General features: G+C 41.4%; 2 protein-coding genes across 2 annotated transcripts in view; one reads left to right on the forward strand and one right to left on the reverse strand.

Moving 5' to 3' along the window:
* TMEM43 (transmembrane protein 43) overlaps window positions 1-4,546 on the reverse strand; it is a 114,570-nt gene extending 110,024 nt beyond the window's left edge. Inside the window, exon 1 of the mRNA XM_086939262.1 lies at window positions 4,380-4,546. Coding sequence (XP_086795388.1) covers window positions 4,380-4,391 — 12 coding nt within the window. The 5' untranslated portion in view covers window positions 4,392-4,546. The remainder of the gene's footprint in view (window positions 1-4,379) is intronic.
* An 864-nt stretch (window positions 4,547-5,410) lies between these two features.
* CHCHD4 (coiled-coil-helix-coiled-coil-helix domain containing 4) overlaps window positions 5,411-13,827 on the forward strand; it is a 104,241-nt gene continuing 95,824 nt past the window's right edge. The window contains exon 1 of the mRNA XM_086939263.1: window positions 5,411-5,576. Within this exon, the coding sequence (XP_086795389.1) occupies window positions 5,555-5,576 (22 nt within the window). The 5' untranslated portion in view covers window positions 5,411-5,554. The remainder of the gene's footprint in view (window positions 5,577-13,827) is intronic.

The following is a 13,827-nucleotide window of genomic DNA, read 5'->3' on the forward strand; positions in this document are numbered from 1 at the left end:
CTACCCCCTCGCCAATTCTGGCGGCGGGGGTAGAATTCCACCCTTCTAGAGGGAGAAGACATGTTACTGCTGACTATCCCGGTTAAAGTTAACCAGAGCCCCAGCGTCACAAAATGGACGCTGCTGCCACCGACACAAGTCTGACCTCCTGCTGCTGGGAGTCCTTCCAGTTACGGAGGTTTGGACAATAGGTTTCCTGCCTGGAGAGGTGTGAGCACCACCCCAGACAGGACTTTGTGTATTGGGGCAGGGAGGGATGAATAGAATGAGACACTGGCTGGGGCACACTAGGTGCTCCATGCATACCCCAGTTCAAACCGGTTGCTGGGGCACTTCATCCCCAGCTCTGGCGCAAAACTGGACAAAGGAGAGGGGGTGTAACCACCCCCCTTCCTGGTCCCACCCACAGGAGGGACCTAGTCAGTAATTCAGACCCTTTTAGTTGTATAAAGGTAGGAGCTGAGTCCTGAGACTTTAGATTAGATCCTGACTGAAACCCGAAACGAAACTCTGGACCTTCGACATTCTGCTGAAGCTGAAGACTGAAGAATCTCCCTTGTGGCCAAGGAGTGACCACCCTGGGCAACCAGGCACCATCCAGCAAATCAACTGCTTGCTTAGTCGACGTTCCCGCCGGAACCCGAGCACAGAGCCTGACAAGACCCAGACTTCCAGACCTCTCTGACCCTCTCTTCACGTCTGCAGCATAGCTGAGATCCGTGGAGGCGACGAGTCACGTGTGGCCGGACATCTTGAAAAGCCTGCAACTTGCTACCCGTGCAGCTCCTGAGGCATCCTCGTAGCTGTACACTGGGGACTGAGAAACCCCGAACCCGAGCTCCACCTGCACCGAAGATCAGCCCTCCACACTCCACGAGTTCTGCGTGGGGCCCTTTTGCTTGTGTTCTGCTCGACGCGTTGTCCGGTTGCTGGCCCGTTGGCTAGTAGCCTCTGTGACGACAATCCTTTTGAATCACCTCGCTGGCCTGGTTGCTCCAGACTGGCCCTTGCCTCCCTGCAAAGGTGAGGTACCTCAGACCTTGCTGGTCTGCATCAGAAGCCTTCTTTGAATCCTGCGTGGGTTGCCTTAGCCAAGGCTTGTTGACTCCAATACGGCAATCGACCCCTCCATCTGCGAGAACCTTCGTGGGACAGCTCCTCTCCAGAACCCGGCCATCATCGACGTCGCCTGGTCCGCGTGGCTGCAAAGACAAGCTTCAAGACAGCACCTGATTGCTCCTCGACATAGTCTGGTTCCACCCGGTCACTGGCTTCCCTCTGCTTTCAGGTCCTCTTCATCCTCGATCCACCCTGACATCTTCCTCCTGGTCGCCTGCAGCATCTTTCTCCAAGGATCCATAGGACGAAACCCCACACATCTTCACTCCTATGCACCCGCTGTCCGTGGGTGAGGTAACACGAGTACTTCGGTGCTCCCAAGGGTATTGACTATCCAAGTGTCTAGGTTTTCCGTTGTTTCCTCCTAGCTAAACCGGAAGTGTCCTAAATCCTTCTTTATCTAACTTCTAAGTTACCATTGACTTTGTATTGACTCATGCGTGTGTGTAAAGACACAGCACGCGCCGCCTGTGGGCCTCCTACTCCTATCCTAAGGTTCAGATAGTGTACCCCCAGCAATTATCTAGGCCCTAGGCCTTCCCTTTTCTCGTGACGTGGTACTTATACCATTTTATTAATTTATGGTTTGCTTCGCCCCTAGGGCCTAACTGTAAATTGTGTAACTTAACGTATTCTGACTAAGTATCTTGTGATGTGGTTTGGCCTCTGATCTCATAAAGAGTTCAGAGGAGTGTGTTAGTAAATAAATACATATATATTTTATATATATCCTGTGTGGTGTCCTTTCATTTGATATTCAAGGGGTTGCATATGGAAAAACAGCTGGCTTTACACGCCCTCAAGAGTCTTTTAGCCTAAGACTGTTCTGTCCACGCTACCTCTAGGATAGCTGGTCTATAAGGTGGACTTTACAACCATCACCATAAGGGTTGTTTGGACTGGTGCAAGGTGATCACTAGAATAGTGATCATCATATACCAGGCTAACTTCTCACAGTGACCAACTCAGAAACACTTGACTACTATGGTAATTTGTGCAATTACATGTCATTTTAAATACCTGTCCATAGCCTGCAATTTAGTTTAATAACATTCCACTGCTAGAGGCCTATTAGCTTTCACAAATGCTTTTCACTATAAATAAGCCAGACCTAATGCCTTTGTAATAACTTTTTATAACACCACCGCCACTTTAGTTGGCTTTTTTTTCAAACCCATAAGAGTCAGGTTTACAGGAGTCCAAAGTACACCATTCTTATGTTTCATCTTCCATCAGTTATACTTTTTCATTAAAACACACGTGATTGAAAATGCAAGTAAATAGAGTATGGCTGAAACATGTTGACCAGATGTTCTTTTTTGATATAGAAGTGTGGGACAATCTACTATTTACCAACACCGTGGGTACCTATTTTTAACCTTGCTACTATCCCTAGTAATCTTTATATAAATTCAAAAAATGTTTTGGGGACAGTAGGCAATTTTAACTATGTTTTTAAAGAAAGTAGCCCGCAAATGTCTGGCATGAGAGAAATCTCCTCCTGTTGGAGGATAAGACCCAATTATGTCACTTTCAGTCATAAGTACGTCGGTGGAAAAGAGACCACTGTCGGAACATCACTGTTGAGTTCTACAAAAAATGGAGTTGGAGATTGTCGATTTCATGTTGTTTTCTTCCACTTTCCTTGACTGTGTGTAGTTTCATAATGTGGTCTTGTGTCTATTCGGGGTGCACTTTTGACACATGAACATATCTATTACTCTATTTTTTGCATTCCAACATGGACTTTTCCCTCGTTTAATATTTGTTTTTCAATGTAAACGTTTATATTGGTTCAAAATAAATGTAAAACATATACATGAATATAGTCTAATATGAATTTTCAATGTTTTAGTCTCACAACAGAGGAATGCTTTACAAATGGTACTTTACAATTTAGCTGTACAACAGCCATTAAATATAGTTTAGTCAATGTTTCCACCCATGCTTCAAAGAAGCAGCAAAACGATATGGGCACGTTCCACTCACAGCACTTTACAATATATCAATGTATGTTAGTCATATTCCAGTTTCCTATCAGTTCGATATATTGAATTTGTGCCATGCAAATTGGTATTTTTTTTAGGTTTTAACCCATTAAGTCCTAAACAGACATTGATAAAGCTTCACGATATGCATGTGTGAAATCCTGAGGATTTGAGCAAGCGGCAAAGCCTACACCAAGGGAGCAAAGGTTATAAACCAAGCCTAGATTTTTAAGGGAAAGAGAGAAGTAACCTTAACTACAATAGTGCGACATGTACATAGGTACAGCTACCTAACTGGTAATAGGGTAAAGGACGATGCACAACATCGTCATTAGATGAAAAGCTTTCATGCAGACGAAAGAACACTAATATATGGTACTTAGATTTAATACGAAGTTCTAGCAATTTCACAGAACCTGCTATACATACAAACAGAATATCACCATTTGTAATAAAATCTCTTAAACCGCCTCTCACTTGCATTCGTTCTTTAAAAGTATAAAATTAAGTTACATGTTTGGACTAGCAGATGTGAAACAAAAAAGTATCCCTCTAGTTGAGGTAGTTTTCTCCCGCAACTATAAGGAAATATGAGGATAAGAAACAACAATTTTTGGATGTACATGTTTTGCACAAGATGTACATTCAATTGCATAACGACTACGCACTCCTAGGTAAAGTCTGCTGCCTATCTATGGAAACAGCTGTTGGCCAGGGACACAGTTCTGAGAACCACCTTAAAGTGTACAACTGCCAAATGAGCAAACTATAGACGTTGCTAGCCACTAAGGGAGACGCCCTTGTTTTCAGGCATCTCAAATAGTTCTCCCTAAGGTTTGATCCGTTGACCCTGCGCGACCTTACAGCGGACATAATTTTTATTTTGGCACTTAATTTTTTTTCTTACCACATGCAGCTATAGAAGCAAGAGTACAAAGCTGTGCGAGTTCAAAAACAATTATTAAACTAACTGAACATTTTGGAAAAAAGAGCCACCTGCAGACATCTTTTCATGACTCACCTCACCTAAAATAAAATTATTAACTTGTCCTGCGTAAACTAAAACGGCTTCTTTCGCCACTCTAAAATATCCCTCGTGCTAACTGCATAGAAACTCGTACATTAAAAGGCAAACCTTTCTATTGCAAAGGATTTACTCATTTTGGCATGTTTTGCATTTAAGCTTATAGCAATTCACAATGATATATTCAAACACACAATAATAAAAATACAAATGGTATATGTTGTGTAGATTGCTTTTGTATAACTCACTGTTCTGGTCATCCTGGCTTGCCTGAGCTCACTTTAAGTCGGGTGCGGCTGTGCAGAACTGCTGTTCTTGTAGCCCAACCCTACACTACAGCTCTTCACTCCTAACGAGTAATCTAGCGTCATCCATTTACGCATGCGTGTTCTTAGCAGGTCTTGTCAGAAACGGTAGTTTTCACTTCGTACGTTTATCAAAATAAACAAAAGCGTAGGACAAGTACAAGGCTTGTCCTCTTCGTCTTGAACAAAGTGCAAGAAAAGCCGCCATATTGGAACGTAACAAGTCCGGAATTATGCATTCGACTTCCAGTTTTTGAATAGTTATCTTGAGTAAACAAGCTCCTTTTGTATTTACGAATAAAAAAAACACAAAAAAGTGCTAGTGTATTTAACTGTGTAGTAAAATCGCACATATATCGCACAGTTATATATAACTCAATATTTACAATTGTATACCTTATTGAAATCGCATGAAATATGCCTTTGTTGCCCTTTCGATACGCCAGCACTTAGATTTTAACTATACTTTCTGCCAGCACATCTCACCCCTTAAAACGCATACGTCAAACTCAGTCCATTTGAATATGTTCTGCGGAACACAAACGATTTGGATATTTCACGACACACCCACCTACGCACGTGCGCCAATAGGCTGAAATTACTAAATGTTGGGAGCGCGGTGGGCAACGTTTATTATGGTGATCTAAATATGCCGGTCATTTTGGAAAAATAGCGAGCCGGTGTTTTCACTTGGAGCGAATAGGACACGACATTCATTACATCACGGCGTTTGTAAAATATAGTTTTTAAATACTATGTGTAAAAAGCTTACAAACCGTGCATAAATATAAAAACAGTACAGATGTAAAATATGTGTTTTTGTCTGTTGTATGTGTTAATTAGCAATTTTTCTGTGCGGAAATTGCAAACCTCGGAGCACAGGTCTATGCCAAACAAATACAAATGTTAAAACTACGAAATCAGGTAAGACTAAGATGGCGACCGATTTTTTCTCCCCTCTAGCTTGAAGCGGCGCGGGTGGGTGACGTTATGCGACGGGGCAGCGCGAGCGGTACTGCTGCTGGTTCTGTTGCCGGGGAAGGAGAGGCTGGAGGTCGGAGCAGGGAGCCGAAACGAACCTCGTGTTCCCTACAGCCGCTGGAAGCCCTGAAGCAGCCATGTCTTACTGCCGGCAGGAAGGTGCGGGCAAGGAGGGTTGGTGTGACCAGGGGGTCTGCTCTGAGAACTGACCATTTGGGGATAGGTGGCACGTTTTCAGGTCGTCTATGGGCGACGTTTCCATTTGTGGTTATGTATGATACTTAAGGCGACGCGATATTATCTGCGAAACCAAGCTGATGCCTCTGTGCAATGAGAAACATTTCTGAAATTATGGAGTTTTAGAATACAATGTGAAGCTTTGGAAATACAAGGAAAGGTATGGCGTATAGAATGGAAGTCCTGGCCCCAGACAGCAGGTAACTTCTGTGCCACCCTCTAGAGAATCGGTATTTAATTAGAGACTTGCAGTAGAGTTAAAAGCATGCTACCTCTTCCATGTGATTAGATCGCAACAGGGGAAGGCGCTGCTGGCATACAGTGGAAGCAACTGAATTCTGGTCTTGTCAGTTCTTGGGCTGGAACCGGGTCGGCCACAGTGAATGACCTTGAGGTGGTCTGCTGCTGTGTGCTCTAATATATTGTAATAGAAGAAGGGTCCATCAATCCGGATGTATATTAAGCCAGATGATTTATTAATATGTTGAGTTCAAGAGATGTAATTAAGAGCCCCACCAGGAGCAACCTATCTGCTACTCAGCCCATCCTTCAACTGACTCCCACATCCAACATTCTACAGCATCATCACACACCAACATTTTATACCTCAGACACACTGACTGAGCAGCAGCTACAACACATCCACTTTCCTTACAGGGAAAAAAACCATTGCTACAACCCCATGCATCCCACAAATACATAGCAAGGGAAAGGACCCCTGCAAGGAAATGTAGGATGTCCAAGCATGCAACCCAGTGCTCCCTTCGAAGTGAAGATTATCAGGCTGCAACCATGAAAACAAGTGGGCACTTGAAATAATGGAGCTATTAGCAATGATTTAAACATGTTGTATAGCAGCATGCCAAAAATATATATATTTTTTTAGGGGGAGGGGGAAGCGCTATGATGTGGGCAGAGGTAATGTGGTTTATTTCCCCCTTCAAATGGAAAAAAGGGTGGCTGGGGAACGCGCCAGAAGGAGATCGGGCGAGAGAAATGTACGAGTAGGGGAAGAAGACACACAAGAGACAATGGAGGGTTGACAGGACGGCCAGGGGCAGCGGAGGGTGGGCAGGAGGGCCTGTGGCAGCAAGCTGACAGCGGAGGCCTGGAGGAAAGGGTAAGTATGTTGGCAACATGTGACTGAGGAAGCAGGCAAACAGAGGGAGGGGTACAGAAAGGGCTTAGGGAGCAATCTGACAATGGAGGGTGGATAAAGGGTGAGATGGAGGGGATGGGAAGCAAGCTAGCGGTAGGAGGCGTTGGGAGATTAATCTGAAAACAGTGTTGTCAGTGGGGGTTGGAGATGCAAACAGATACTGGGGTGGTGCGGAAGCAAGAACGACAAGAGCAGGTGGGTGGAGAGGAAGCAGGAATGAAGCTGAGGGAGGTCAAGAAAGATGAACATGTAGGTGGGTATTTGTACGTGAGGGAGACAGCTGGAAAATGTACATACTCTAGTAGAGTGCTTAAACAAAAATAGAATAATAGCACCTCAAAATGAACAGTGGAAGGACAAAAGTAATGCATCCATGCTCCAGGAGAGGTACAAACACAAGAAAAAGGAAAGCCTGCGTAAACTGACGAAGAAGAAGCAAGCAAATGAGAGCAACAATGAATTCATATTTTGGAAAACCCTTAGGCTGTAAGCTAATAATAGGTCTAGCGACAGACAGCACATGCCCTGTCTTAAGCAGAACCTAGAAATCTTTGCGAACAGAAAAGGTTATACACCTGTAGTGGTATGTAGGAAGGGAAGAGCTTGTTGGAGGGTCTGCATACAGTGCAGAGACTGACTCATCTACAGTTTGTGAATGCAGATGTGCAGCACAGTGCCTGGTATGGGTGTAATAGATGGCTGAGTGTATATAAAGTGTGTGCAGAACATTAGTTAATGATATGTTGTAGAAATATGGTCCAGGATGCACAGAGCATTCATAAATATAAACAGTATAGTGCTCTTCCTATTTTCAGTACCATATCTATGAACGTTCCTGACTGTTGATGAAGCTTTTAAGATATTGGTGCCAGAAGACTATAGGCATACTAGTAAAGTGATCCTAACATCTAGCAATTCATTTCTAACATATGGTATATGCAGGGTCTCTCAATACTATAGTTAAATATTCTGTGCCATCAGGAGTCTTGCAGTACTGGTCTACTCATTTGACCCCAATTAATTTGATTCCTGAAATATAATCCAAATGTTTATGTAATAGAGCAAAACATGGTAGAGATCATGGACGTATGCAGGACGTTTTTAATTGCATGGTACAAAAAGTCATTCTATTAGTTATTTTCGAAATGAAATACACCATATTTCAAGTGACAACATGTTGATGAAAAATGCGTTTTCGTTTCTTTTTGAATCATCAAAGTTTATTAAAAGGTCAGGAAGCAAGTAACAACTAGTCTATTGCTGTGGTGAGGTAAACCTTTTGATATTTGGCACTCTTATTTTTTTTTCTTGAGCAAGTGTAAAACTTGACAACGATCCGTTTTTAGTAATAACATTGTAGATTTGTAGTATTTTCGATATACAAAACATAATAAGAAAAAAACAGATCTTGTGGGACCACATTATGACTGTGTCTAGAAAAGGATTTGCTCTATAATCTGTGCATGCACGTTGAGCGTTCTTTAGGGGCTTGATTCACACAAGAATGAGTGTAGTGGCCTTCCAGAGCAGAGTTGCAACAACACAAACTCCATTACTTCCTCCAACTTTTTGCAGCGTGTACAGGAGCTGGTGCTGGTGTAGCGGTGGTTGTACAGTTCTTGACCTCGGTCTTCTGATTTTTGGATAATACCTATTCATAATTGAGATAATGTCTGCAACTGGTACAACACCCATTCTCATGTGAATCCTGTGGTGGCTAATCTTTTTCCCTGTGGAAGACCATGCTGATTATTCATTGGGGGCGAAATGTTGCTGAATTAGCTACAGAGTGTCCATGAAATATTTACTGTACATAACTATGACCCTTTGATATTGTGATTCAATTGTTTTTAATTGTATATATTCCCCCTCTCTTCTTATCTCTTGTTCTTGTTCACTATGCTGTTACACGTTTGTCTTGGTTATTTACCACCATCAAGATTAATATGCTTTTGATTACTACAATCATATGTTCCCTTGTTGTTTTTGGCCTTGCTTTTTCTCTTTAGTGTACAATTTTAGCTACTTGGAATTAAATAATCTTGCCTGAGGTATGACTGCTTTTTTTCTTTATAAAATACACTTGTAGCCCTATATATTCTTTTGGGTATAAATATTGTCAATTAACTTGATTTAATGAAGCCAAATGTATTTCGCCTCCTCCAACCTGTGTTTCGAGCAAGATAATAATTTTGCCTTTTAATGAGAACCTTTTGGACTTTATTAACAACCGTGGCATAGAAATGGTGTCTGACATGTAGTGAGAAATTGCAGTGTTTTGTTTTTTGTAAAAAAATTTTTTTGACATGCTCAAATATTGAAATGTGATCTTATAATGGACAATTTGTGGCTATATGTACTTTAGTCTCTGGGTGATTTCTATTTTATATTTAATGTCCCTTTATTATTGGTGTTTTTATTATGATCTATTGTGCTGTTGTATCTTCTTTCCTGTTCTGTTCAATCCACTATCCTGTTCGGAACTGTTCTTAGATATAGGTCTCATCACCTTTTGGAAACGGAATTCTCACTTTGTTGCGTTCATTTTCCAGTATCTGTACTTCTTCAAGAACTTTAACTTGTGTTCTAAAGTATGTGTTCCACATAAACTGAATTTATGGATCTTGCTGTGGCAGGCTATGGGTGTGTAGGCTTTTTGAAATAAACTTGAATTCGTCATGAATTTGTAAGTTCCACCTCATTGCTTCACTTTCATAGTAACCCTAAATCCCTCAGATTTGATTACTGCCCAAAGAAAGGAGAAGAGCGTCGAGCACAATGACAGTTACAGAACGAAAACATTGCTTCAGACTGTGTGTAATTAACAATGTATATTCAGTTTGACTAACTATTGTGACACAAGTTTGATGAATTAATTTCTGGAAGTCAATAAATTCTGTCATTCTTAAAGTGTGTTTCCGTCTGAGTTTATTAAGTTGCAGATATCTGGCCTGCTCCATCTCTTCTGCCTCACACCCAACAACACCTACTGCTTTGGGCAGAGAACCCCCTATCGTTGGGACTTAGATGAGACTTTGTGGGACCCTCTTTGAACTCCCCAACCCTGTATAGTATGTAATGACCAGAGTAAAGGAGTGTAAGCCACTATTCTACATCTTGAACGACCCATGAGGTATGTTCATTTATTTTTGCCATCCATAACCCGATAGTGAAGTGAACCCTATGTTGAGTAGTTTTCCTGTCCCCAATCTCTTCTTATTAGTTTTACCTGTGATACCCTAGCCATGACCAAATCGACTTTTCCTCTACTTTATTCATTCATCTTACAGCCCCTGCTACCCTATCTGAATTGCCAGAGATTGGAAGATCAAACCATATTAACTCTATTCCACTTTGTTACACCGTAATTTAAGGGCCAGATTCTGGCCTCATAACCTCCAGTGGATGAATAACATTTACAACTCCATTTCACTTTTCTCAGTTGGATACAGTAAAACAGGAACTAGACCACCTCTCTTGTTTACTCATGAGCTCAAATATGCGTGCAACTTATGCTGCCCATGCCTAGGACATATTGTTTGAGGTCATGTAAAACAAGTTTCCATGTTTTTTTGTCCACTGGACAAATTGGCCTAATCCAGTTTACCAAAAACCCTTTCGTGTCCAGTTTATAGTAACATAGCAATGATCTTTAAAGGAGGAGTAAAGTGTGTATATATATATATATATATATATATATATATATATATATATATATATATATATACATATACTACTCAATCTTGTGTATACGATTCATTAATGCAAAACCTTTCCTTCCTGGGTGAGCATGATAAAGAAATGCATAAATCTTTAAGATCAAGCTTTGTTACTGACATTGGTTTCTATATAAAAACTTGGAGAGTAATAATACATTCACCCTAAGGAGCTTTTAATCAAATGAATGACACGTTTCCCTTATGTCAGTCACTTCTACCACATTTGTACAAAAAAGACAATTCTTTAGGATATTTTAATTCAATAAAGCACTTTTTGTTTATTGTACAGAAGGCATTAGCAGTTGATAAAACTCTGGTGTTTTGCTGTGCCTCTAATGATTAAGATCTGTCAAAAGATAGCAATGAAGTCATGTGTATATTGTCTCAGGGGGAAGTTTATGGAGGTGGTTTACTTGATGGTAATGGTTAAAAAAACTGCTGGAAGCCTTGTAAGTGGATTTTTGGTAGTTCGGATATTAGTAGCAGCCTTGTTAGTGATTAGCAATATACAAAATAGGCTTTAACTAAAGTCGGGGGTTTTGGATGTCCTCCTCTGTAGTCTTCGGCCAGTTTGTTTTAATGCGGTCACACATCTCGTTGAGACGGATTGTATATACTCATTATCTCACTGCTATATTTTGACAGATCTTATCATTTGAGGTACAGCAAAATACCTGATTTCTTGAAAACATGACACTTCACACAACTTAAGAACTAGACCTACTGACCTCACAGGCCTAATCTGGATAATTATGAGTACTGACAACAGACATGACCACTAGATTTTACTTTCTCTCTAAACCTTGAAAAAGCCCTAGGCTTGCATGCCAAAGGGGGTGAAAGTTGTGCAGGCTGTCCAAATAACCGCATATGCCTTCTGAAAAACAAATAGTGCTTTATTATGTTAAAAATATATATATATATATATATATATCTTTTTTGTTCAAATTACTGAAATAAGGGAAACTTGTCACAAAGGTTAATGTAAAGATTTTGAGAATTAATGCATTCTTGCCACGTGTGATTATTGGAGTAGAAGAACCAACACCCCATAATTCATATTTGCCAACCCACCTATTTATATACACCAGGGAATAATTGAGTGTACACATGATACAAGACTTGCTAGGTCCCATGCAACTCTGTATAAAAACTTGTTTGCAAAATATTACAGTTGAGGCTCCACGCCCTCCCTAATTGTATACAGATACATGCACAAGCTTGAAAGCAAGACCGATAATTGGTTGCTTGCAAAATAAAAGTGTTGAAAAAAATACAACCTGAAAAATTTGCTAAACCGTTGTGAAAATACCATTTCTCAGAGGCATCATTTTGTTAGTAGATTTGAGGCATGTCAGTATTTAAATAAATAAAGAGTAATAGAGAATCGGTGGAGAACCATTAAGGCAACATGAAAATAAAGGGCTCAATTTTAAAAGGACACAAAAGAGCCTCCACCGGTACATGTCCTATATATGCAGATTTATAACTGTAAGAAATTCCCATAAGTAGACCCAGCATAAATTTGTGAAGTTCATATTGTCATCAACAAATATACATGTATATTTTGTCATGCAAAAATCTGCTAGGTGACTGCAAATTCACTTTCCCAGCACCTTCTTTTTTTTTTACACCCTGCAACAAAATTTTACCCCCACCCAAGTAACCCCATTACGGAATTCGTGATTAAATTCACTGGTTTTAGTGACCATGCAGCACTTGCATGTAAGTTAGTGTTACGAGGGATGATAAAACCTTGTCCCACAGTAGATGTCACTCCTGTACTGGTAAATACAAGCATTTACAATGCAATAGGTCTCGCAACATCAAAGTTTGAGTTACTGGCATTGTAAATGACAATGCTTTGCATTAATTTTTTTTTAAAATTTGCAATTGGTATATAAACATTGTTTGTGAATGGTTAGCTGTTGCTTATGCTAAGCAAAGTTGGCAATAATATAAAGTGCTAGTCTTGCTTGTTATAAGCATGCTGATTTTAAGCGCTCTGATACCTGCGGGTAAAGTTTTCGCTATATAAAAGTGAAAACTAATAAATAAAAAAAGCCTACCTGTACCACGTCCGTTCTTATTCTGCGATGCCACATATCTTTGGGTCCCTGTACTTATTAACTGTACCCGGCTGTGGGAAACCTCCATGGCAGGAACGTGTTGCGGGGCAGACACTTGCAATGTAGCCACTGTCCTGTGGCTGCACCGTGAGGTAACCGTGTAGGGGCAGGAAGGCAGGCAGTTGGTAGTGCTGTGCCATAGCAGTGTAGTTCTCTGTGTATGCTGGGCATGGGGGTTGCTATTGGCTGACAAGAAGTGGTGCCGGTTCAGTGTGCCTGCTTCCTGATCTTGGGCAGGCGACAGGTAAAACAAGGTGTAGTCACGGCCTGCAGGTGGCACTTTGTCTAGTCTAAGAAATGCGGTCACGCCGGAGTTAAAAAGCAGGGAGTATGAACAAAACAAAAGGTCCTGGGGCACATAGAGACCTTGCATCATGGCCTAGATTTGTTCCGGAGGCGGAAATAGAAACCCAAGCAGGGCTTGACAAATCTAAAAAATTGTACTAGTCCTGCAGGTCTAGTAACTTGGAAAATCCCCTCGGCCCAAATGCAACCTTCTTGACCTCTGTCTCTGAAAACGGAGCAAAAGTGACAAGTTAACAAGATTTAAAGGCATCTTTATTGCTCAGTCCCTTTGTGAGCAATAAAAATGCCTTTAAATCTTGTTATATTGTCACTTTTGCTCTGTTTTCAAAGACAGAGGACATAAGTTAGTTTGTCTTCCTACTCGCCAGAAAGGGCGAGTAGGACCTAATAATAGCTCGTCCCCATCCATTCTCCCTCGCAAATGTGAGCGGGCGAGTGGATTTGTCGAGCCCTGCCAAGGTCTACTCAGCACAAAGTGGAGCCGGTGAGACAGAACTCACTGGCAGGAGAAATCAAAGGGCATTCATCTCTGAGGAACAGCACAGAGGGGTTGGGGCCTGGGAGTCGTGTTTGCCTCCATGTGCATCACGGGAGCAGGAATGAGTATTGTATTTTATACAGAAATCACTGCTGCAGTTTCGTCTTGCAGCATGCTACTTATTAATGAACTTCAGAAAGATGAAAGGCTGAGTTTGCCCTCAGAGGACCAAACTTGTAGCAAGCCGAGGTGTTTCCATGAATCTCTCTAATATAGATGTCAGCTGACGACTAGGTAGAGAAGTTGAAAGGCTGACGAACTTTCAGAGCAAACACGCTTGACTGTCTCTGGCCCAGCCCTGCCAACCACAAAAAGCACCAAC

Source organism: Lissotriton vulgaris, chromosome 9 (genome assembly GCF_964263255.1).
Source record: "Lissotriton vulgaris chromosome 9, aLisVul1.2, whole genome shotgun sequence".
Lineage (NCBI taxonomy): Eukaryota > Metazoa > Chordata > Amphibia > Caudata > Salamandridae > Lissotriton > Lissotriton vulgaris.